At 34.3% G+C, this 22,963-nt stretch overlaps 1 protein-coding gene across 2 annotated transcripts in view; it reads left to right on the plus strand.

Moving 5' to 3' along the window:
- Window positions 1–22,963, plus strand: part of Peli1 (pellino E3 ubiquitin protein ligase 1) — a 51,685-nt gene that overhangs the window by 17,295 nt on the left and 11,427 nt on the right. The window contains exons 1-2 of one of the 2 annotated variants that reach the window (XM_005385704.2): window positions 10,478–10,623; window positions 20,281–20,420. In XM_005385704.2, the coding sequence (XP_005385761.1) occupies window positions 20,350–20,420 (71 nt within the window). In that variant the 5' untranslated portion in view covers window positions 10,478–10,623; window positions 20,281–20,349. Of the gene's footprint in view, window positions 1–10,477; window positions 10,624–20,280; window positions 20,421–22,963 lie in introns of those variants that run through there. The other variant, XM_005385703.2, reaches the window with a different exon arrangement.

A 22,963-nucleotide genomic window follows, 5' to 3' on the forward strand; every position in this document is an offset into this window, starting at 1 on the left:
TGTTCCCCTTGCAAAATAAGCCGCCCCAAACCAACACATTACCTCTGAGGGCTTTGAAAATGTATCAAAATTTGGTGCTACTTTCATAAATACAATATTATTTTTGTTAGCTATAGTAATCAAATTTGTTGATACCTGGTCCTTTAATGTCTTAGCAAAATGGTCTTTGGAGCCAAGAAATTAATAAAGAACCAAGAAAGCCAAGGTCCTCAACTTAGATTCAGGCCTTGAGGAGAGCGAGACTAGGAGTCTAAGGGGTTTTGAGGAACCCTAATAGGCTTTATGTGCTAATTTTTGTAAATTGTTTTAGTCTGAAAATAAAAACTAGGTTCTTAACCAAAGAAAAATAAGATACTTATGGTGTGGCTACTATTCCTTTTTAACATCAAAAAGTAAGAAATGAAGTGGAAAATAATACAGTATAATCTCTGATACAGGCATTAAGGTGAGTCCTATTTCTTATGTTAATTTGTATATGAATGAAAATATCCATCCCTAAAAGACTTTAACATTCCACAGTCTCTAGGATTTTTTAGTTTCTTGACCCCATAGAAATATTTATGCTTTATCTTCCAAATTAAAATAAATATTTAATAAAATCTAATTTAGCATTCTAAAAATGTCTTCTGTTCCTTTATCCTTTCAGTATTGAGCACTACAAAATTAGCAGGACTGTTTCTCCCTTAGAGGAGTATTCAGTTTTAATAGGCAATATAACACAAGGTGGTAGCTAGCTATAATGTAAAGCTACACATAAAGTGTATGAAAAAGTTGGAGATAAGAGTTGGGAGCTCAAAAAGGGTTATACCTGGTTGAGGGGATAAAGACTCCTTGATTGAAAATGGCATATCAAGTAGGTAGTGAAGTATTAGAATTACATTTATTATATATATTATTTCATTTTTGTCAAAAATATCCAATGTGTGTGATACAAAGAGGGATGGCCTAGTCACTTTAAATTTGGGTAAAAGTTGGGAATAATTTGCATTATGAAAGATCCAAAAGGCACATGGTTTGAAATTTTTAAAAATGAGAGTTAATGGAATATATTGGGACATGTCAAATTAAGAGCTTCTACTTCAACTGCCACAGTAATTCTTTGTAAAATATGATAGAATTGAGAATCATTTCTAACAAAAAATTACAGTGCATCTCTCAGGAGGTTATATATATGAAAACTTACTGATATGTACAGTGGCTTAGAAGATGATGGTTTAATCTTCTGTCATTTAAAGAAATTCTGTGGCTATATGAACCAGCAGTACTAGCATCTGTAGACTGTATTCCTGTATCTCCTAGAATTGTCACTGTATTTGTTGTTTATATAGGTCTTTTGTGTTTTACAGATAGAGGGTAGTTCACATGAACTCATCTTTGAGAAATACAGTGATTTTTTTAACAGTGGTTTTGGAAAATTTAGAGCTACACATCTATTAAAGAACATTTTTATAATTAGACAAAACAGAAGATAGTATATTCTGTGAATTAAGAATTTCAGACTTCAGTAGTCTTTTTTAAAAGCTATTAAGAGCAGTTAGATAAAACGTATTTGAATGTGGTTTTAATTGCAGTTTACTGGGTTATATGAAAAAAAAGCCCAATTAGTTTAAATAAATATGTTTAACTTTATGGTATTCTGAGCCTAGTATTTTTTTCACTAAATGCCAGGGGTATTTTATTTATTTATTTTTTTGTTTGTTGGTTTGTCTTTTTGAGACAGGGTCTCATTATGCCGTTCAGGCTGGCCTTGAGCTCACTTTGTAGCCCAGGCTGGCCTTGAACTTGCAACAATCCTCCTGCCTCAGCCTCCTGAGTGCTAGGATTACAGGTGTGTGCCACCACGCCCAGCGCCAGGGGTATTTTAAAATGCCGTCATTTATGTTTCTCTACAAAAGATCGTTCTAACTGTAAGTTTAAGTGATTTTCACAATTTATTACTATCTAAAAATTTCCCTTGACTTCACATTTTGTTCTGGATGTCTTGGTTTCTTTCCTCTGCCCACACAATGCTGAAACCAAGGGAAGCAAGAGTTGCAGAGTAATTTAGTGAATTTAAGAACCCTGGCTTTTTTTCAGAGCAAAATAACCTTTATTATAAGATTGTTTTTATTGATACCAAAAAAGGGGAGGCTTTGGCAAGTGTTCAATAAATGTGTGAATAACCTAATTGATTTCACTGGAATGAATAGGAAGCTTTGCTATTTGTCCTTGTAGATATTTGGCTCAGTAAATAAAGTGATGGTGAAAGGTTTAAAAAAATTATAGATCCAAATATCAGCAATTTTATGTATATGTCTCTTTTCTTTAAAAAGAAGGAGCAGTGTAACTAGGCTCTTGTTTGTATTTATGAAAAGGAATCATGTTAATTTACAAAACCTAGTAGTTTGACAAATGTTTAACATATGAAAATATTGAGAAGGTCCTTGCTAAGAATACTAGGCTGTATGTTAAAGATATGTATAGAAATTTAAACATAGTATCATACACTGATTGTATAATGAAGTTCCAGTAAAGGCAAGAGGCATAATTAGGACAAACAATGTGATAATGACAGTAACAAAGTAAGAATTTTTAAAAACTCATTATAGATGTCACATTAGTCCAACTCAGTCTTTAACTCCATTTAGAAATGTAAAATTTGAGGAAATCTTCAAGATCCCTTTAAAAAATTCTGTGGGAGTCAGAATAGGGACAGATATATGAGTGGCAATTAAAATGTATCTGATCACTCAGTTTAAAAGCAGAGAAATTGTTTCACAAGTAACTATTTACTTTTAAGACTATTATATAATTGAAATAGTAAATCTCAGAAAAGTTCTGGAGAAAAAGCTTTTTCATTTTATTAGTGCCTTCAAAATAGGAACATTTCATATTAATCTTTTAGCACTATATAGGGCCCATAGTAGATGTTTTATAAATATTTACTGAGCTAACTTGATTTTTAAAAAAAATTTAGGTAAGGCAGTATTATGTTTCTGGGATTTAAATCTACACCTCTTCTTCTCCACTGTTTGTATCTCAGTTTTGATGCAAATATGTTCTCAGATTTGATTGTGAAGAAGAAAATTGGTTGATACTTTTTATCTACCGAGTCTTGGCCTGAGTTGAAATTACTAAGGGGAACTTGATGTAAGAGTTCATTGTTTTCTGATATCTAGTCTAGAAGAGTGATTTGAAATTATTATGAATTCATATATAAATCTGTAATGTAGATAAAAGTGAGAAATGCTTGAAAAAAGAAATAGAGTGCTGTTTTGGTATTCTAGGCCAGCCTTGAACTCTTTCTTGATTGTCCTGCCTTAGCCTCCAGAGTGTTGGGATTACAGGTATGTGCCACCATGCCCAGTCTAGATAGCCCCATTAACTGGTCAGTCCTAACAATGTGTTAGAGGGAAGTTAAATTGCAATCAGTTGTCAGCTGAGCCAACAACCTAGATTTTCTAGGTTAGTTCCAATTTCAAGTTGCCCTTTGACAATGAGGAAAAGAACTGCAGTTAGTAAATTGCAGTTATCATAGATGAGGTCCAGTTGGAAATAGTGAATTACAGGGCAAAATTGAAATAACATTTAACTTTAATATAACGGAAGTTCTCAGAAGACATTCTTTCCAATTCAAGTCATATTTATCAGTACTAAAAACCGGATTCACTTTGATTCACTTTAACATTGATTAGACATTGCTGTGGTGTTACGATCTATTAAAGCATAGTACCCCAATAAAGTTTGTACAGAATCATTGCCTCTCTGGAAAGTTTTCAAATAAATTCTTAATGATACAAAATTTTGTGCTTTCATTATTGCTTGTTTTATAACAGCCTGGGCTTTTGGGGAATTTTTTTCAGGTCTTGATAGTCTATCATTGAAAGAGTGGGAGAATCAATAGTTGTTATACTCTTTCTTTGCAGTAAACTAATTTTTTTCAAGCAAAGTTTTATAGATTTGGTGTACAAATATTAATAGTTATGAATAGTTAGTTTTATTCCAGACCACTTATTCCTACTCCTTATGTTTATCTATGTTCAAATTTGTCCTGGTTCTCAATACCTAAAAATGTGAAGACTATATCCAATGTAAAAGATTCTATCTGATAAATTTTGGACTGGCTGGTTTTACATAATTTAATAATCTTCTCTAGCTTTTTTTTTTGTCTTTTTGAGACAGGGTCTAGCTATACAGTTCAGGCTGGCCTTGAGCTCACTTTGTAGCCCAGGCTGGTCTCGAACTCACAACAATCCTCCCGCCTCAGCTTCCCAAGTGCTGGGATTACAGGTGTGTGCTACCATGCCCGGCTCATTCTCTAGCTTTATATATAATTTATTTTTTTAACATATTTGCATCCCAGAAGTGTCTGTGCAACCCCAGTTTACTTGAGGGAAGAGCCACACTACTAATCTATTCTTGATCTATTCCCACTAAGAAAAAAAGGGAGGTGCAAAGCCATCCTAATCTGGTGACAGGGTCTTGCTTTCCTTTAGGGTGACTTTCTCTAGGGAGAAATTGAACAATAACATACACAAATGCTGAGGGAGCCCACACAAGCTCCCATATTCATCAGTATAGACTTCGATGAATAGGAATTACTAAGACATGTCTGGAGAATTAGTAACTAGAGAGAGAGCCAGGCAGTCTTTGTCTTTTGTGACCTTCAGTTTGTAGCTTACATGATCTATTCAATCTTAAGGCATATACCATATTTTTCTCTCTCCATCATTATATTAACCTATATCACTTGAATCTATTATGAAATGTAACTCTTTGAGAGATGATGGCCCAAAAATCCCCAAAGTAAATTTATGTGTGCCACACATCTTGTATTTTGGGTCAGGCTATCCCAATATTTCACTCAGATTTGGCACAATGATAGTTTACCACTGTAATTTAGTAATAAGCAGACAAAATTTTTTAAATTTGTTGTAACACATTATTTTTGTCCTAGACACTGTTGTCATACATATCTTCTTGAAGAAGCTAGTGGGTTTGTTTACTTACGTAGTAAAGAATGGTAGAACATATGTTTAAATTCAGATCTCAACTTTTGCCTTTAGTTTCTACATAACTGTAAGCAAATTATTTGGCCTGATTTCCTCATCTATCATTAGATAGTTGTAAAGATTGAGTTTAACGTGCATAAGGTTCTATCCCAGCATTCAGGAGGCTAAGGCAGGAGGATTGCTGTGAGTTTGAAGCCAGCCTGGGCTACATAGTGAATTCAAGCACAGTTTGAATTACATAGGATACCCTGTCTCAAAAAAAAAAAAAAAAAATTGTGAAGTTCTTAGTACAGTACCTGCTGTACACATTTGTTTTCTTCTGTTTTCTGAAACCTGATTAAAGGGTTTTAATTAAGTGAAGTTCAATCCCTTTCCTATTTCTAAAGGTCCACAACATCAGGCGCTTCTTTACCTTTCCAGCTGCATCTCACTCAGTCATTAAACATTTTCCTGTACTTGCTGATAGTCCTGGCACTTATGAAGACATGGTACTTGATTTTTTTCAACAAACTTAGTCTTTATTGGTCTCCTGAACAAACCCTTCACTCCAGGGTACCTACAGACTTAGCCTTTCCTCAACATGCAGCATGCCCCCCACAACATGCCACCTTTATCTCAATGCAGTTGTCCTTCCTTTGAAATACCTGTTTTCCATTGATGAAAATCTAGTCTGTTTTCCAGAGTTCAACTGAAATACTTCTTTTTTTATGAAGCTTTCCCTGGATTCTTTTTCACCTAAATAGTGACATTTTTCTTTGAAGTCTTACAGCACTTGTGATCTTTTGCATTAATATTATACCTATCCTGTATTGTCCGGTTTTCATAACCATAAATCAACAAGTGTTGTTGACCAAGCTTAGGTGTCATGTGTATTTTCTCAAAAGGATTTGGTGGATTTGACAAGTGAAAAACTCAGCACATGTAAATATTCAATAAAAACTTAGAATAGAATAGCAAATGCCATCTATGTGAATTGCGTTACGGGTTAGAGGACCATGACCTATGCATCATCCTTGAGGTAGAACTAGGGGAAGAAATAATTTACACACTTGCTGAAGGTGTAGCCACAGGTAAAGGACTCTGAGGAATGAGTCTTTGATTGTATCCTTGGTAATACTGAAGATTATTAAGAAGAGACAAGCTACCGGAGGTCATTTGTGTCCAAAGGTTAAGCCAAACCTAGAGTACAACAAATAAGAAGAAAAATAGGATTGTGAGAGAAAAAAAAAATCTGGAAAGGCCTAGAAACCGTGTTTTGGATACTTTATGAGAAAGGGATTTTTAAAAGTTCTAGGGTATTGAAAGTTTACCATTGGTCTCTGCAGTCAGTTTAAATAATTGGCACAGGTTTATCTAGACTCAAGTCAAGACTAAGATAAGGAAATTTACCATACTACAAACTAAGCTGGATATGTAACAGTATGGGAAAGATCCCTGAGATTCAGATTCATTTGCCAAAGTTTGGTCACTTTAACTTGATTCCTACCAGCCAAAAAAGCCACTTAAAAGTTTTAGTTGTGGTGTTGTTTGGTTTGGGGTTTTTTGGGTTGTTTTTTGCGGGAGTATGTTTTTGGTGTGGTGGTGGTGTTGGTGGGGGAGGTGTTAAACCCAGGGCTTGGCATATGTTAGGCATGCTTTCCACCCCTAAGCTACACCATCAGACTTGGTTATCTTTTGTTTTTGTCTTTGACTGACCTCCATGATATTACTAATCAAACATCACTGGGAATAAAAGCACATATAGAAATAAAAAGAAAGGTGTTTTTAGTAATCATAATTCAGACTGGGAAAGAAAAGCTTAGAAATTTAATTCTAACCTTTTGTCTAATGAATATGGTTTTTTGTCCTATTATAAAAAATATCTCATAATAGGTAGAAGATATGGAGGCTTGTCTTTAATGCATTAGAACTGTGTAAGGAAAATATGTTTTCTTAGATTACTTGATTCAAATGAGAGCTTGAATATATAAAGAATTTTTACACTCTTAATGCTTGATTTTTAATCATTAAGGTAGTAATGATACATCAGATAGGGGTTAAATATCTTACTTACTCTAGGGTTCAGTAAGAAATAAATTTCCAAAATTAAGAGAGTTAATATTTTGGTCCAGAAAGTAGCAGGCTGCGATATGGAATCAAGTTTAAAGTGTAGTCAGCCACAATTGCATTCTATTTAGTATGAGCATTGAACCTCTCGTGTCCAGTTTCTTGAGCAGTTTCATCAGCTTAGAATTACATGACAGGATCCTCAGATAGCAAGATCTTAGAATATAGACAGATTATCTTTACAGGTAAGTTTTTTGAACTGAATGTATATCTGCATTGGGCCAGCAGGATACCTGAGCAGAATTATTTTACTATACCCTAAGTGAGCCTGCTGCCAGTATCTAAAACAGGCAAAGGAAGAGTTACGCAGATTTGCTGAAGAACAGCTTTAGGGCGTGTGACAGAGTTATGAAATGCTAGAAAGACTAAAAGTCAACTTACCAGCTACAGGAGAGGGTAGCTCATTTTGTTCCACAGCATTAGTGACAAGGTGCTATTTCAATGATGTTCTCCTAAAAACATAGTCCTTCTGTAAATCAGCTATTGTCCTGTGTACACGTTGAGAATCCTTTACGGACAAACATACTGCCACCAAAGAGTATTTTTACGACTCTTTAAATAGGTGGGACATTGAATAATTCTAGCTAAAGTCACAAAGGGCACAAACTGACTTTCCAGTCAGTTATTATTAGCAGTATACTAGTCTGTATAGTGTAATTAAATTAAATCTCAGCTAGTCTAGATAGCCATTTGCATTGGTGACTGTGACCTGTCCGTATCTATCAAGTTTAGGGCTCTGGTGGAGTTACTTTTCACAACAGGGTTGAACATTTGAGGGCTATTAAAGAACTTTAATAAGAACATCAAGCACCTAGACTCAATTTGAATTTCATTTGAATGGATGGGGTGCCTAGATGACTTGCATGTGCAGTTTATTGAACAGGTATGAACTAACATTTACTTAGGACTTGATTTTAGCGTTCTTTAAAATAAGGGTCTTGGAGGTGTGATAGTGTTTGCTTAGCATGTGCAAGGCCCTGGGTTCAATCCCCAGTACCACAAAAAAAAAAAAAAAAAAAAATTAAACATCTTAAATGTAATCAAGCACAAAACAGGCTCACCTTTGGCTATAGAGATTATCTCCATGCACAGCCATTCCTCATTAGAAAACATTCCTTTTTCTGAGGAAAGCTGTTGGGGACGTTGGACCAGCAAGCAGTAACTCCTCTAATGGAATTTATAAATGGGATAGCTGAGAGCAGCAAGAGTCATTAAATAGGGACCCTTCCACAACTATTTGACAAAATCTGTCCAATCCCAGCTTAGCACTGAGTACTGCTTCCTTTCTTCAGGTTCATGAACACCCAGTAAATCTTAATTTATGTAAAGTGCAAAGCTAGAAGTAAACAGGCATTATCAGCAGACACTGTGATTGAATGTTCACCTGTTTTTATGCCTGGGTTAATATTTTGTGACCAGACCTGCCCCCCAACACATTTGTTTAATAGTGCTGACAGGGTACTTTCTTTACATATGAATTGTGTTGTTTTTTTTTAATGAAGTGTTTAACAAGTTAAGGATTGTTAAATACTAAATCTGTTAAAATGGGCTGTTTTACTATGAAAAGATAGTTCAGTATCTTATACTTCAGATATAGAGCACTTATATAGTTAATTCAGACAGCCTTTTAAGAAATAGAATACTCTTTTGAAATACCTTATTTCATAACTTGATGTTAACCTGTATTAAAAATTATTCTTTGCTTCCTTTTACTTCCGTTTCTCCCCTTTTGGGCCATAGACTTCCTTAGGGAGGAGTGAGGGAGAAGTGAATTCTCATTTCAGCCAATAGAAACTGGAATTGTGCAGTGTTTACTTATTTTGCGTAATACAGGCCCACCCACACACATTATGAGGTGCTTAAGTGAAAGAACACGGAGCAGATAGCTAGCTCTTCAGTGTATGATTCCAAGTGTAATTGGCAGATGCTTTTTAGTATTATCTAGATTTTATCCTCTGGTGAGAAGGTTGTTTGTATAGCGATGGAATGAAAAGGTAGGTGTTCTGTGGCTTGATTTTAAGTGTCATTTTGTCGATGCTTTAGGTTAAAGTAAGCTTGCAAAAGGAATGATTTGGAGCATAATTGGATCATTTATATTTAATTTTTTCATGTTCAGCTTTGGAAGTATGTTTTATGAATTAAATTTCCTTCCATTTTAGAGAAAGGGCTGGATAAATCTCAAGCTCATCTCCTATCAGTCACAAAGAAAGCCTAAGAAATATAACTAACGGTGTTTATTGTCTATTTATTATGTCAACAGAATACTGAAAGCTTTTCATTTCTAATCTTTTTGCACTCCAAGCTTACAGTACTTAGTTTTTTACATGTTTTAGAACATAATGTTTTCTATTATTTTCTTTTCAGTTTCAAATTTGAGAATTATATTGCTCTTGGAAGGAAATTGTTTGGTAGCCAGAATGATTGGTGCTGTCGTTGTACTTTGGTTAGCCGTTGGCAGTTTATTCACAGTCTTCATTTTTCAGCTGTAAATCTTTTCCCAAGAGCCTCTCAAAAAAGAGATCTGGGCCTTTGTGATAATTATGTTTTATTATTTAATATTTAAGCATTATCATAAAGTAGGAGGAAATTATAAAGACTTTGTTTAGAATAGTAACATTCATGCTTTTTGGGGAGTTTAATGTTAGTACCTGAATGTTTTTATTATTCATATGATACAGTAGGAGGAGATTTAATATTCAGGTCTGATGATTGACTAGCAGTACTCTTTATGCTAAAAATGAATAATCTTAAGTTTCTCATCAGTGTTACTTTCTGAAGAATTTTATTTTCACTAAAGGAAAAAGATAATTGAACATTTTCTTCCTATAGGGAATTCATGAAAAGTTTGATCTGATTTCTAGAATATTAATATTTATAATCATTTTTTATCCAATTTCTGTTTGTAGGGGGAAGGTATTCTCTTATATACATGTGAAATGTCAATGACAGAAGTTGCAAATTAGAGGGGAAATTGATCATACTAATTTACCTAATTGGTGTGTTTGTAATGTGATAATATAACAATAATCAGAGTAGAAAATGGAAATCCATAGAAATATCCCAACTATATGTATTTATCATTTTCCTAATGAACAGAGTTAAGAATACCATATTGAGTGATTTAAAATACTCACTGTGCTTTTAAAAAAAATAAATGTTCTTAGCTTCCCACATGCACTGTCTTTACTGTCAAAACAGATTTATGGGGAGCACAGTAATTTGTTCAAAGAAAAATCAACTACTGTTTTAAGAACTTTTTATAAAACAAAAAGATGAAACATTTTTGTGACAGTGAGAGTGGTAATAATTGTCATCTCTTTTTTTATAGGTTGTAGTATTAGGAGATATACCTCTCACAGCCCCCAGACCCCAGCAGTACAGGGGATGGAACCCAGGGCCTTTACACTGAGCTATATCCCCAGCCCTCTATTTTATTGTGAGAGAGGGTCTTGATACTGTGTGTTACCCAGGCTGGGCTTCAGTTTACAATACTCCCACCTTAGCACCCAGAGGGCTAAGATTACAGGTATGTGTCACTATGCCCAGCTCTAATTGTCATCTTTTTTTGTCACTTTTAATAATGATTTCTCTCTATTGATGGTTGACTCTACTGAAGAAATGATATTAAGAGATTTAGCTTGTACTTGTGAAGCTCATTATGGAATTTTGAAATGAAAAGATTTCAAGTTAACTTCTCTATAAGAGGGAATACATGTTGCAAACTTACTTGATTTAGATATACTGTTATCCCCTATGGTAATTAAACATTTATATAGTATTAAATCTTGAAACAGCTATAATTACAGTGGTTTTTTTAAAGGCCTTTGATTATAGTTCAGGGTCTGTTATATATTAGGAGCAGTAGACTGGGGCTTTCTATATGGTATATAAATTGCTACAAAAAATAAGTTATAAATATTTATTAAGATACCAAAAATAAATACGAATCTCCAAGGCAGTCATTAAATCTTATGTGATAGGGCAGTATCACTATTAAGTCAACAAAGTATTTAGTAAGATACATTTTGTATGCCTAATTAAATACACCATAGGAATTTAACAAATGCTTGATTTCTTTTCATTACATTATATCTTTGGAAATCACTTTTTAACTCTCACAGTTTGAATAATTTTAAGATATCAAAAGAAGGAAACAGTATATTTAGTGAATGAACCAAGCACATGGCCCAATATTCAAACCTCTTTGAAGCTTTCTTGTTCTCATTCTGTCCTCATGACACATCCTTTGAAGTATGAGAAGTATTGTCACCATTTTGTAGGATGTGCAAATCATGTGCTACAGAGCTAGTTTGAAATTTCATCAAGGGTTCTGGGGATAGCCTTTATTATTATCAAGGACCCAAGTTTTCAGGGCTGGCCCTATGTACACTTGTGGCTTCACAAGTATCTCTTCTAGTTTGAAGAAAATACTATCATAAAGAAATAATTAGTGATAATAAAATCTTAGACTTTGTAGCTTATTAAGATTTATATTTTAAGGCTTAAAATGAAATATGTCAAAATAACCCAATACTGCTTCTTATTCTTTACTCTTCTCCCCACTTCCATTTTTTTTTCCTTTTTTTTTGGAGACAGGGTCTCACTATGTAGTTCAGGATGACCTTTGACTCATTATGTAGCCCAGGTTGGCCTTGAATTTGCAGCAGTCCTCCAGCCTTAGCCTCCCAGGTGCTGGGATTACAGGAATGCACCACCATGCCTGGCTCTCACAAATTCTTATTTTAAGAGTAGGATTCATGTGGATAGATGGACAGAAGTAATACTATGGGCTATACTAGTAATACTAAGGACTGTAATAATACTATTAAAGATTTTACTGTAAACATCAATTCAGAAGCTATGATATATAGTTCAATATACAAAATGTTTTCTGAGCTAATACCTAGTCCTACAAGGGCATTCAGTGGTAGTGGTAAAATTGTGTTCCTCTCTTTTTTTTTTTTTTTTTTTTAAGAAAAAAAAAAAACATAAAAACATGGTTCTGCTAAATTCTGTCCCAGTGTTTGAATGAATCACTTTGATTCAGATATTACTTTGTCCAGTGAGTAGCCATACTTGTGCAGTAACGGCTTTCCTGAGCAAAGCAGTTACATATAGGACAATTTTGCATTAGAGAAAGGACATGATACTGTGGGCACTGACTTGGCCAGACCAGACAAAGTGGAATTCTGTCACCTGCAGGTCACGGGAAGGGTAAAAACTGGCAAACTTTGACTTTAAAATTCATATTTTGTAGTGCTTTGCATTAGATGTAAAGGCCTTCTTTTGTTTTCTGGTTTTGTCTTTTTAAATTTTTATTTTGAAATAATTTTAGCCTTACAGCAAAATTGGAAAATGAATGCAAGTTTACTTCCATCCTTTATTCAGCTTCCTCTAATATTAACAGCTTATATTATCAGAATATATTTTTCAAAACCAGTAAATTAAATTAACATTGGTGCAATACGATAAACCATATTCCGATTTCACCAGTTTTTCCATTCTTTCCAGAATCCAATTCAGTATCCCATATTGCATATAATTGTTGCATTTGTATAATCTCTTCTAATCCATGACAACTTCTCTCTCTTTGCGTATCTTTTATGACTGTAGGACTTGTTAACACATAGTTATTTTGTAAAGTGTCAGTTTGGTGTTTTCTTGTAATTTGATTGAGGTTATGCACTTTTTTGGTAACATACTTCATTGCATCATAATCAGTAATATGTGATATTAAACTTTCTCCTCCGGTGATGGCAAACCTTTTAGACCTTTCAGTGATAACTGCCTGCTGTGGCAATTGTTGTAAGCAATGTAAAACTCAGTCAGTTTTAACACTGTGCCAGATTTCTGCCACTATGAACCTAACTGTTTTTTCCCTATATAATTAATAATAATTTTAGGGGAGATAATTTGAGACTGTTGTAGCCTTTTTTTTTTTTTTTTCCTAAAGCCATGTAACTTGGTCAGTGTTTTAATAAAAATAAAGATGAAAGAAAATCCAGATGATTCTTTTCTGAGAGTAATTTAACATCCCAGTAATTCTTAAACAATGATTTTGTGAAATAAGCCCGTGACCTATATGTCCATCATCTAGTGTTCCATTTTTCAGTTTCATACATTGGTTTTAATGTAGTGTTTGGGGGAAACCATTTCATTCTTTTTTTTTTTTTTTTTTTCAGATTTAAATTTTAGCCAAAGGACTTTTCAACTCAGATTTAAACAACTGATTGCATTACTGAGAAAGTTAAATGGTTAGTTATTACCATAGAAGTCTATTCTTAAATGTCTGCCCCTGTTAGAACAACAGCATTTTTTATGTAAGCCAGCACTGTGAAATACTTTATGGTAGGAAAGGAGTTGGGGAATTTTTTTGTTTATTGTTTAATTTAATCCCAGTATAGTTTTTCTACCAGTGTACTTTAAAGCTTGATTGTTTCAGCGGTTCCAGAGTGGTAGAACTTGAACTGTAACCTTTGTTTGCTTACCTATAAAGTGAGGGTTATAAGAGTTCCTATCTCATAAGGCTGTTCTGAAGCTTAAACTGGTTAATAGATGTAAAGTGCTTAGAGCAGTGCTTGGCATAGAGACAGAAACCAGCACTAGCCATTGTGAAAATAGACTACCAGTGTTGAATGTCAGCTTTAGAAAGTGGTAGAATTTTCTATGAATAAACTCTCATCCTTTGTTTTTATTCCAAATAACTACCAAATCCAACCAACTTTTCTACTTTCTGCAGAATTTTATTTGATACTTAAATGGTTACTAGGGGAATTTTTAATCTTTCTGAGAACTATATTATCCTTTTAGGAACTTTGGTAGTCTGAAATTGTTGAGTGTAGGCCAAGATTAATAGGAATAATAAAAATACTTGAGTTATTTGTGTTTTTAAAATATATTTTCCAGGTATGAGAAATTAAGTGAGTATTTGGAGGTAGGTTGATGAGGTTGTATTTAAGTAACCCCCTTTCCTAATCAGGAATACTGCCTTGCAGTTTTTCTTGGCTTTCTCATTCAAGGAACACATGAAGCATTTGTCTCTAAGCTGTCTGGACTCAATTCTAATAATGTTTTTCTTCCTGATGGTACCAGGAATTTTGCCTCAATGCAATACCCTGCTTTTTCCCTTGGATTCTTTTCTTCCCTCCTCATTTTTAAAACAAGTATGCAAAAGTCTGTTTTACTTACTAAAGTTTTAATGTTGGTCATTACCAGAAAGCAGAGTTGACAAATAGAATGAGCATTGAGGAAGTGACAAATCTTCAAGGGCCAGGGATATAGTGCAGTGGCACAAGCGCCTGCCTGGCAAGTGCAAGGTCCTGAGTTCAAATCCCAGTACCAAAAAAAAGACGGAAAAAAAAAAAAGCTTCAAATAATCTCAAGAAGCACTAGTCATAGTTGCAAAGTTAGTAGTGTGTGCTGAAGTGTAACTTGTTTAGGGTTTAATCTTTACAAGTATACTTTCTAGTTTCTCTTCTAAATGGTCCCATAATAAGGTCTCTTACTTAACAATTAGCCCATTCAGTCTTGTCTGATGTATGAATCAGTGGTATCAGAAATCCTAGACTACTTCATGTATAGGAGCCAGTGTTTCCCCATTTATAAAATCATTGTACCAAATATAGTTGTGATAGAAATTAAGTGGGATACAATGTCCAGAGTTTGATTCCTGGTTCAAAAAAAAGAAAGAAAGGAAGAAATTAAATGGGATAATGTTTGTTGTAATATATGGATTTCAGTTCTAGCTCTGCCAGACTGCTTTGGCCTTGAACCAGTCACTTGGCCTTTCTAACCCATTCAGTTTCCTTGCCTAGAAAATGGAGTTAGTAAGACTTACTTGCTCAGTCTGTAGTGCTGTTGTGAGGGTCAAATAAAATAATCTTGTGTGAAAACATTTTGCTAATATTCTGTGTATGTGAAGGATAGACTTTGACCCAAGATTGATTCAAATTATCACCCCTTTTAAGAGAATTTTCCCATGTTTCCTAAAGCTTGCTTTTAGTTTTTCTAAGTATAGGTCTCATAGGTCAAAAAGATGCTTCCTTATCTGCCTCTAGCACTGGCCTTATAGCTCTTTCTGTGGCCAACCTAGCTGTAATCCCTGTCCTTTGACCATTTGAAAAAGATTGTCATAATAAAATTTTTTAAGTGCACAAAAACAGTAATTAATTACCATTAAGGCAAGATGATAATTCTCTCATTTTCATAACCATCAATTATAGTAAAATACTGAAACTGTAACAGTTGCCTTCAAAATCATTGCCTTAAAGCACAAGGCTTAATATAAATAACCTTTTAAGAATCAGAGTCAGTGTGATGTTATAAACAAGTGCTTTAAATACCTTACCATGCCAATATGCCAAAAATAGGAGAAATCTCCCTTGTTACAGCAAATTCTGTTATCCTAATTCAAGATTTTGAGCTTTGATTGTCGCAGAAAGGGATTGCTGAAGTAGTTGAGAGATGCTTCTGAACCATCTGCAATGCACTGGCCAGACTCCTACAGTGTCAAAATGTCAGGCTGAGAAACCTTAGTTTAGAGAAGCAAACACTGTCCTTTGGAAATATGTTGTTTTCACACCAGGATGAAAATAGGTCATCCTTGTAGGTGATAGACTCTCAGCATGTCATTTAGCTATTCTGTGAGGAAAGGGAGGCTGGGAGTTTGCACAGGTGGTGCCCTTTATGTTGGGAAGGTGAACATAGACTTTCTCCACTTCTGTGTTGAGAATCTCAAAGATGAAAAGTGGAAACCTCCAATAGTAACCTCTAGCTACTACCTCTGACACTGTTGTTTCTCTTTTGTGTAAAAACACTGCTTATTAAGCCTGTTAATTGTGAAAAAAAGGAAGAAGGTGATTAAATTTTCACTCTTACCAAGAAACTGCTATAGATTTACTTACGTTCAATTATAAGCTGCATTGGTTTCATAAAATGGCTCCACCACAAATATACCTAAACAGCTCTTTCAGTTTGAGTCATCTTTTTGAAATCAACCACAGGGAGTCTCTAGTGTAGATGGAAACCTGTTTCATCAGAGATAATACATGCAGTCCACATATTTTTTCAACATAAAGAAGCATTATAACATTTTCATATGTTAACAGATTGTCCTCCTTTGTTTTTCACTCAGCACCCGTTTATGCCTACCCACTCACCTGCCAAAATAGAAGTGTTCAAAAATTATATAAACATCTATGTGAAATTTGTATTGTCCCTTGGTTATTTGTTTTGGTTCTTTTTATTTTTTCAGGGCAGGGATTTTATACTAGTTTAGTAAGTGGTAAGCAAAATCTACGTGCTGTGTAACTGACTAGTAAAAAAAAATGTGTTATGTTGAGGAACAATGATTGATTTCCTGGCTTCCCTTTCGGTGAAACTGAGTTACATATTATAGAATGTAACTTTCCTTTGGAAATTTTTGATAGAAAAATAATTGTATTTTACTGGCCTTCAAAGAATAAATGATTAAACTATTATATTACTCAAATTAATAAGGTTATTCCTAAGAAATATGTATTTTATGGCTAGCTTTCAATGTTTTCTCAAACACACACAGAAAATAGCACTACTCCAGAATGTTTCTTGAAAAAAATTGTTTTAATTAAGGAAGTTGAGTTCTGACCATTGAGAGAAATATATTTACTTTTCAGAGTTCAAGCAGAGCTTTAAAGTAGTAGATTTTGAAGAAAACAGCCGTATTATCTATCTTAGCAAGATAATCTAACATTTTGTCTAGTCTTGGGTAGAATTAATGGTCGTATTTCATGTTCTTAAAGCTGGATCATACTGGGATGAGATCAGACCAACTAACTTAATTGAAGACCAACAAGTGGGACCAATACTTGAGCCACTGGGATATTCTTTGTATACATATCCATTTCCAGATCTCAAGTGCATGACTTCAGGAATTCATTTTGAACAATTATGTTACTCAAATATAAAAATATAGAAAGAATATGTAAGGAGAATGAATGCAAAGCCACTGTTGCGCTCTCCTTGGTGGTGTTAAAAATTCTTACTCATGAATCTTCATATAAAGATTTCAGCAACCTCTTTTACGAAGAGCACCTGCGAATATTTGTTAGACTCGCAATGAAAGACACTAAGAGAAACAAGAGTCATGGCACATTTTATTTACAGTTTAGAAATGCCACTTACATATCAATTGATTATATGTCATTTTAAACTTAAACTGTTCTCTTTGGTCATTTATGTATATAAACAACACTTCTGAATTGTTTTAAGTTTTAGAGTATAAGAGAGCAATAGACATCAAGTTTGTTTCTTTGATTGAAACTTTGATGTCACTGATAAAGTAATTCAGTATTAGACCTTTTAAAGGACCTAAGCAGAGTAAAATTAGATCTGATTGGAAATATATTGTTTCTCTTACTTAGTTTGGTCAAAGGCTCTTAAAAAGTATAGAATGGAGGATGTATGCTATCCCTGTCCTTACTCTTTGTTTTTTTTGGTCTTGTTTTGTTTTGTCTAAATTAAAAATTGTTTCTTTTGCTGCAGAGGAGGTAGAACTAAACCTATGTAAAATAGTGCAGTACATGTTATTTGTAAATTCTTATGTCAGTACCAGATGGTTGATTATATATTTTCCAGCTCCAAAATTCTGTTCATACCACTTTAGTCCCTTCATTTTTAGAGATCAGGAAACAGATTGCTTCATTTAAAGAGAACTTAGAACACAAGCTAATATGTGATATATACTATCAGTCAAATAAGTCACATAACATTTTCAAATTTTGTCATGTCTGTGTACTTACTAATTCCATTTATTACTGTTTAAATTGACTTTTACTTTAAGTAATCTTTTTGTTAAAAGAAAATTTTTTCTACTAAACATAGAAATTGATCAGTTTCTTTAAATAGAAAGCAGGAATCCAAATCAAAATAAGGCAGTATTATTTTTAAATATTATTTAAAGTTAATTTAAATTTAATTAAATGTTACCAAATTTTTAATTCTTGCTTTTCTTGGTTAGGAATGTGCCAGGGCAGTATTTTCATGTTGGACAGCACGACTGTAATTGTCTAAAAGGCACAGTTAAAGCCTCCAGTTAAGTTTCTGTGTGACTTTTTAAAATGGAATGCTTCTTAGGGAGGAAATTATTTCACATATATCAGAAAGAAGGACTTGTTACATGGAACCAAAGTTGTTTTTTGGTTAATTTGAGTTGGTTTTTTTAAAAAAAACATAAATTTTGAAATTGAAGTTTTTACTTAGCATAGCATGCATCAGTTTCTTTCTCTAAATAGGGAATTTTATCATTGTAGTTTATTTACTTAAGCAAAACATTTTCACACAACCCTAGTGTCTGACAACTCTAACGTGATAAACTGTAATCTAATAAATTAATATTTCATCGGAAAAAGCAGACTTACTGGAGAAATGAGAGGAATTTCTTTCAGTTCATTTGAATGGAGGAAGTGCTTTTATTAAAATAATTCTAATAAGTATGTTGTATTTCATTAAATCACTTTTAAATTTTTAAAAAATAAACATTTGTCCAAATTATTTCTACAAGAGTATTTTATCACCTTCTAAAAAATTAATGGGAGGTCACATGGCTAAGCTTTCTCCTTTGACTTTTCTTTTTTGGGGGGAGGTACTGGAACTCAAAAACTCAGGACCTCAAGCTTGCCAGGCAGGCTCTGTGCTACTGAGCTAAATCCCCGGCCCTCCTTTAATTTTTCTTACTCATTTAGCTACAAATATTCTGTGTTGCTGTCTTTCCAGAATTGCAACTATGTGGGGATACTGTATTTCCCTAAGAAATCTGGTCATTCAAATAGCTTGTTCCCCTATAGATAAGGAAATTCTTTCTACTTTAAAGCTATTTTCTTTGCCTTCACTTTTCAGTTTAATAATGGACATGTCTTGGTGTGGCTGTCTTTAGGTTTATCCAGTGTGCAGTTTGTTCAGCTTCTTCAATTTGTAGTTTTATTTCTCTTTCCAAACTTTTCAGTCATTATTTTGAATGTTCTTTTAGCTCTGCTCTTTTTCTTCTCTCTCCAGTTTAGTTTTATTAGGTCTTTTCCATTTTGCTGTTGAGCCCATCTAAAGCTTTTTTTATTTTGGTTAGTATCTAGTTCTAAAATTTCTACTTCTTTATATTTTACAGTATTTTATCATGGCTGCTTTCAGCTCTTTGTCAGGCAATTCTTAAATCTGTGTCATCTCAATTTTGGCCTCTTCTGACCACTCTGTTGCATTGTTTTAAATATTTCTGGTTCTTGAGATGACGTGTGATTTTTGCATGAAACATATTATGTTCTGAGGCTCTGGATATTTTCTAAACTTCTATTTCCACTTACTTTTCCTGACACTGCTTTAGTAGGGCTGTAGGGGGTGTCTTTTTGTCATTGGTAGATACATACAGAAGTCCAGGTCCTCTATTCAGCCTCCATTGACACCTAAGGAAGGAAAGTCCTTCTTGCTACTATGGAGTGAGGGTGAAAGGAAATCTGGGTTACCAGGTGGTCTCCATTGACATAATTGGGTGAATATAGGAGTATGCTTAGTCATCAGGGTGAAAGTCCTAGAACACTGCATCTTCTCATGCTAGTTCACAAGATGGAAGTCACAGGCCTCACTTAGCTTTTGCTGGGAGAAAGGATCCCCACAGTATTTTCTGTAGTGTTTACTGGAGTAGAACAGTTATTGTCAGAAGTTTTGTCTTGCAAGGCTGCTCTTTTCTTGTTCCTTTAACTAAAATTAAGTTTTTGTTACGGCTTTTTTCTCCTCATGTACCAGTGGACATTTCCAGACTGCCGGCTTCATCAGCTTCAAGTCTGGGGTGTATTAGTGAAAAAGAAAATCCAGAGAACTTAATATCATATTGGTTCTTGAATCCTTAAGTCCGTACCCGTTCTGCTTCTCTTCACTTTCTGTGTCACTTTACATTGTATATATAATGCCCAGGGTTTTTAGTTGTAGCTTGCAGAAATAATAGGGAAAAATACATTTCTGTCTTCCTGTGTTAGGCCCCACGTTTAGGTTTTGATCTGTTTGTGTCAAATATAGAATCATTATTGGGGAAAATGTTACATACTTCATTTATCATGTGATTTGCATAATTATATTCTCAAGTAGACTACTGGAAAATAATATCTTTATTTAAACTGAAATTTGTTGTTCATATTATTAATGAAAAACTTTTCCTCTCTAGGAAATAATGCAAAAAGTGTCCCAAAGCTCCTGACCAGTGAATAGAGATTTGAGAAAGACAACCAAGCTCATGTTTTCTCCTGATCAAGAAAATCATCCATCCAAAGCACCAGTAAAATACGGTGAACTCATTGTCTTAGGGTAAGACAGCAGATGAAATACAAAAATGAATAATATAGTAATTTTGGTTTCTAGGTCAAAAGTACTTTTCTTTTAGAATTTATATCTTCTGAAAAAGAATTTAAAAGTACAGGGTAAGATTATAAAATTAAGAAACTTGCAATTTTTATATTTCTGCTATTTTTATAAGTACTTAAATAGTGCATAAACTTTGCCTCATCCTCACCCAAAAAAGGACATAGTTTCCTTCTCTGTCCCATGTATTAAAAAACTTGCCTCAGGGGGCTGGGGATTTAGCTCAGTGGCAAAAGCGTCTGCCCGGCAAGCGCAAGGTCATGAGTTCGGTTCCCGGTACCAGAAAAAACCAAAAAAAAAAATAAATAAATAAAAAAATAAAAAAATAAAAAACTTGCCTCAGCCAACTTTACCAAAAATCCTTTTCCCTTCTCCTATTTCCCATCATTTTGTGTAGATTAATATTTATTTCCCTTGCTTCTGTAAAGTAATTGTTGCTTTGTGCTTAAGGTCCAACTGCACTGTGCTTCTTAATGAAAGGAAAGACTGAATGAAGCCCAGGGCCTGGCTACTTGTTTACTTCAACAATAATATGTTTAACTATCATATGACCAGTCTGCAGATTGAAGAATAGATAATTTCAGTATTTCGGTTTATTCAGTCTAAGCTTGCCATAATTTTTCAAGGGAAGGAAACAGTGTTGGTCTGTTAATTTAAGTGAGAGTGTTCGTTCTGTCAAATGAGAGTAGAAGAAACTGTAAAGACAGTGTAGAGTTACTAGCTGACTGGGAGTCAGGATTCCTAGATTCCAGTGCATATTCCAACACTGCTGGCTGTGTGACCTTGGACAAGTCAGTTATTTGGGGCCTTACTTTCTTCCCCAATAAAAGACAATTAAGATTATTTATGGCCCTTTATTGGGGGGGGGTTCCCCTCAAATACCAAACTTAAAAGACCGTAAAGTTAAAATGATCACTATAGTATTACAATTTCAAGTCACATAGACTTTAACTGTATTAATGACAACAGTTTTTAGCTACTAAACTTTAACTAGTAACACAATTTTATATTCTTCTGACAGGAAATATGAGAATCTTTGAAGAATAGGATTTAAAACTTAAAATATGGCTTTAAACCACCTCTCTTATCCTAGAAGTTTCTCAGTTAAATATTAATAATTAGTCGTTATGTCTGCATCTGGTTCTTCGTATCTTAAAATTCAAATAATGCTTTTTCCTAACTCTGGAAGAAGTGAAACTGGGCAAAGTTGTCCATTTCCTGCTGTTGCAGTTTAGAAAAAAGTTTTGAATTCAGTAATACAACATGAGAATAGAGACCATAGATCCAGAAGAATGAATTGTGTAACTTAGAAAATAGTAGTGAGAGGGCGGGGAGATAGCTCTGCGGCATAAGCGCCTGCCTGCCAAGCGCAAGGTCCTGAGTTCAATTCCCGGTACCACAAAAAAAAAGAAAATAGTAGTGAGAGGCAGTAAGGAACCCATAGTGAGGCAACAAACAACATAGGATAACAAAGTTAACGTATTGGCCAAGGGGTCCTACTTTATACTTGTAGCAACACTAGCAAGAAGAGGAAGGGCTTTCTGCCAGTGCAAGATTTTTATGTTTTATAAGGGGTCGTGATAAGTTCTATAGATGGCATTCATTGAGTAAACTTTCTTCTTAGCTTTACAACCTAGGTCTTGGGCTGGGGATGTAGCTCAGTGCGCACAGCACCTGCCTGGGAAGTGTGAGGCCCTGAGTTTGATTCCCAGTACCAAAAAAAAAAGTCCTCCTTGTCAGCTACTGTTGCTGGCAATTTTACAATCAACCTCTCCTCCCACCTCAAATCTGTCCCTATTCCCTGCCTCATTGTTGCCTAGATTGATCAGCTATATATAGGAGATCATCAAACCAAAGATCTTTGTCTGGGTTGGGGAACACTGAATGAAGATTATTACTAAATTACTGTTTATGCCTCAGTGAAGGGATAAAGAATGACAAGCATGATAGACATACCAGAGTTCAAATTCTGACTTTGTGTCCTGTGTGTGAACTTCAGAAAATAATTCCTCCGAGCTTGTTTCCTAACCTGTAAAAATGGAACCATTGATACCAGTGTTACAGTTGTGGTGAGGCTCCATTAAGTGAAGTGATGCTTAGTAGCATCTGGTATATAGTAAACACCCGAATGTTTTTGTTTGGGTTTGTTTTTAACATTTCTCCAATTTTTTTTTGTTTTTTTTCCCCAATGTTTGAATCCTTGCTTGCTTCAGGATATATGTATGTTATCACTGAGAAATGGTCGTATATATCCTAAATAACAAAGGTGTGTTTTACAGACATCTCAGCTGGACAGGCTCTGCCAGCACAGAGAGAAAGAGAGAGAGAGAGTGTGTGTGTGTGTGTGTGTGTGTGTGTGTGTGTGTGTTTGTATTTAGGTAGCTAACAGCAGACAAGTTCAAATACTCCTTATTTCAAAAGTTTAGCTATTTAAAGTGTTTGCTTTACAATTAAGAGAGATTCTATTTTAAATAATACATGTTCTTTTA

The sequence above is a fragment of the Chinchilla lanigera genome, unplaced genomic scaffold, assembly GCF_000276665.1.
Source record: "Chinchilla lanigera isolate Chin_1 unplaced genomic scaffold, ChiLan1.0 scaffold00023, whole genome shotgun sequence".
NCBI classification, from domain to species: Eukaryota; Metazoa; Chordata; class Mammalia; order Rodentia; family Chinchillidae; genus Chinchilla; species Chinchilla lanigera.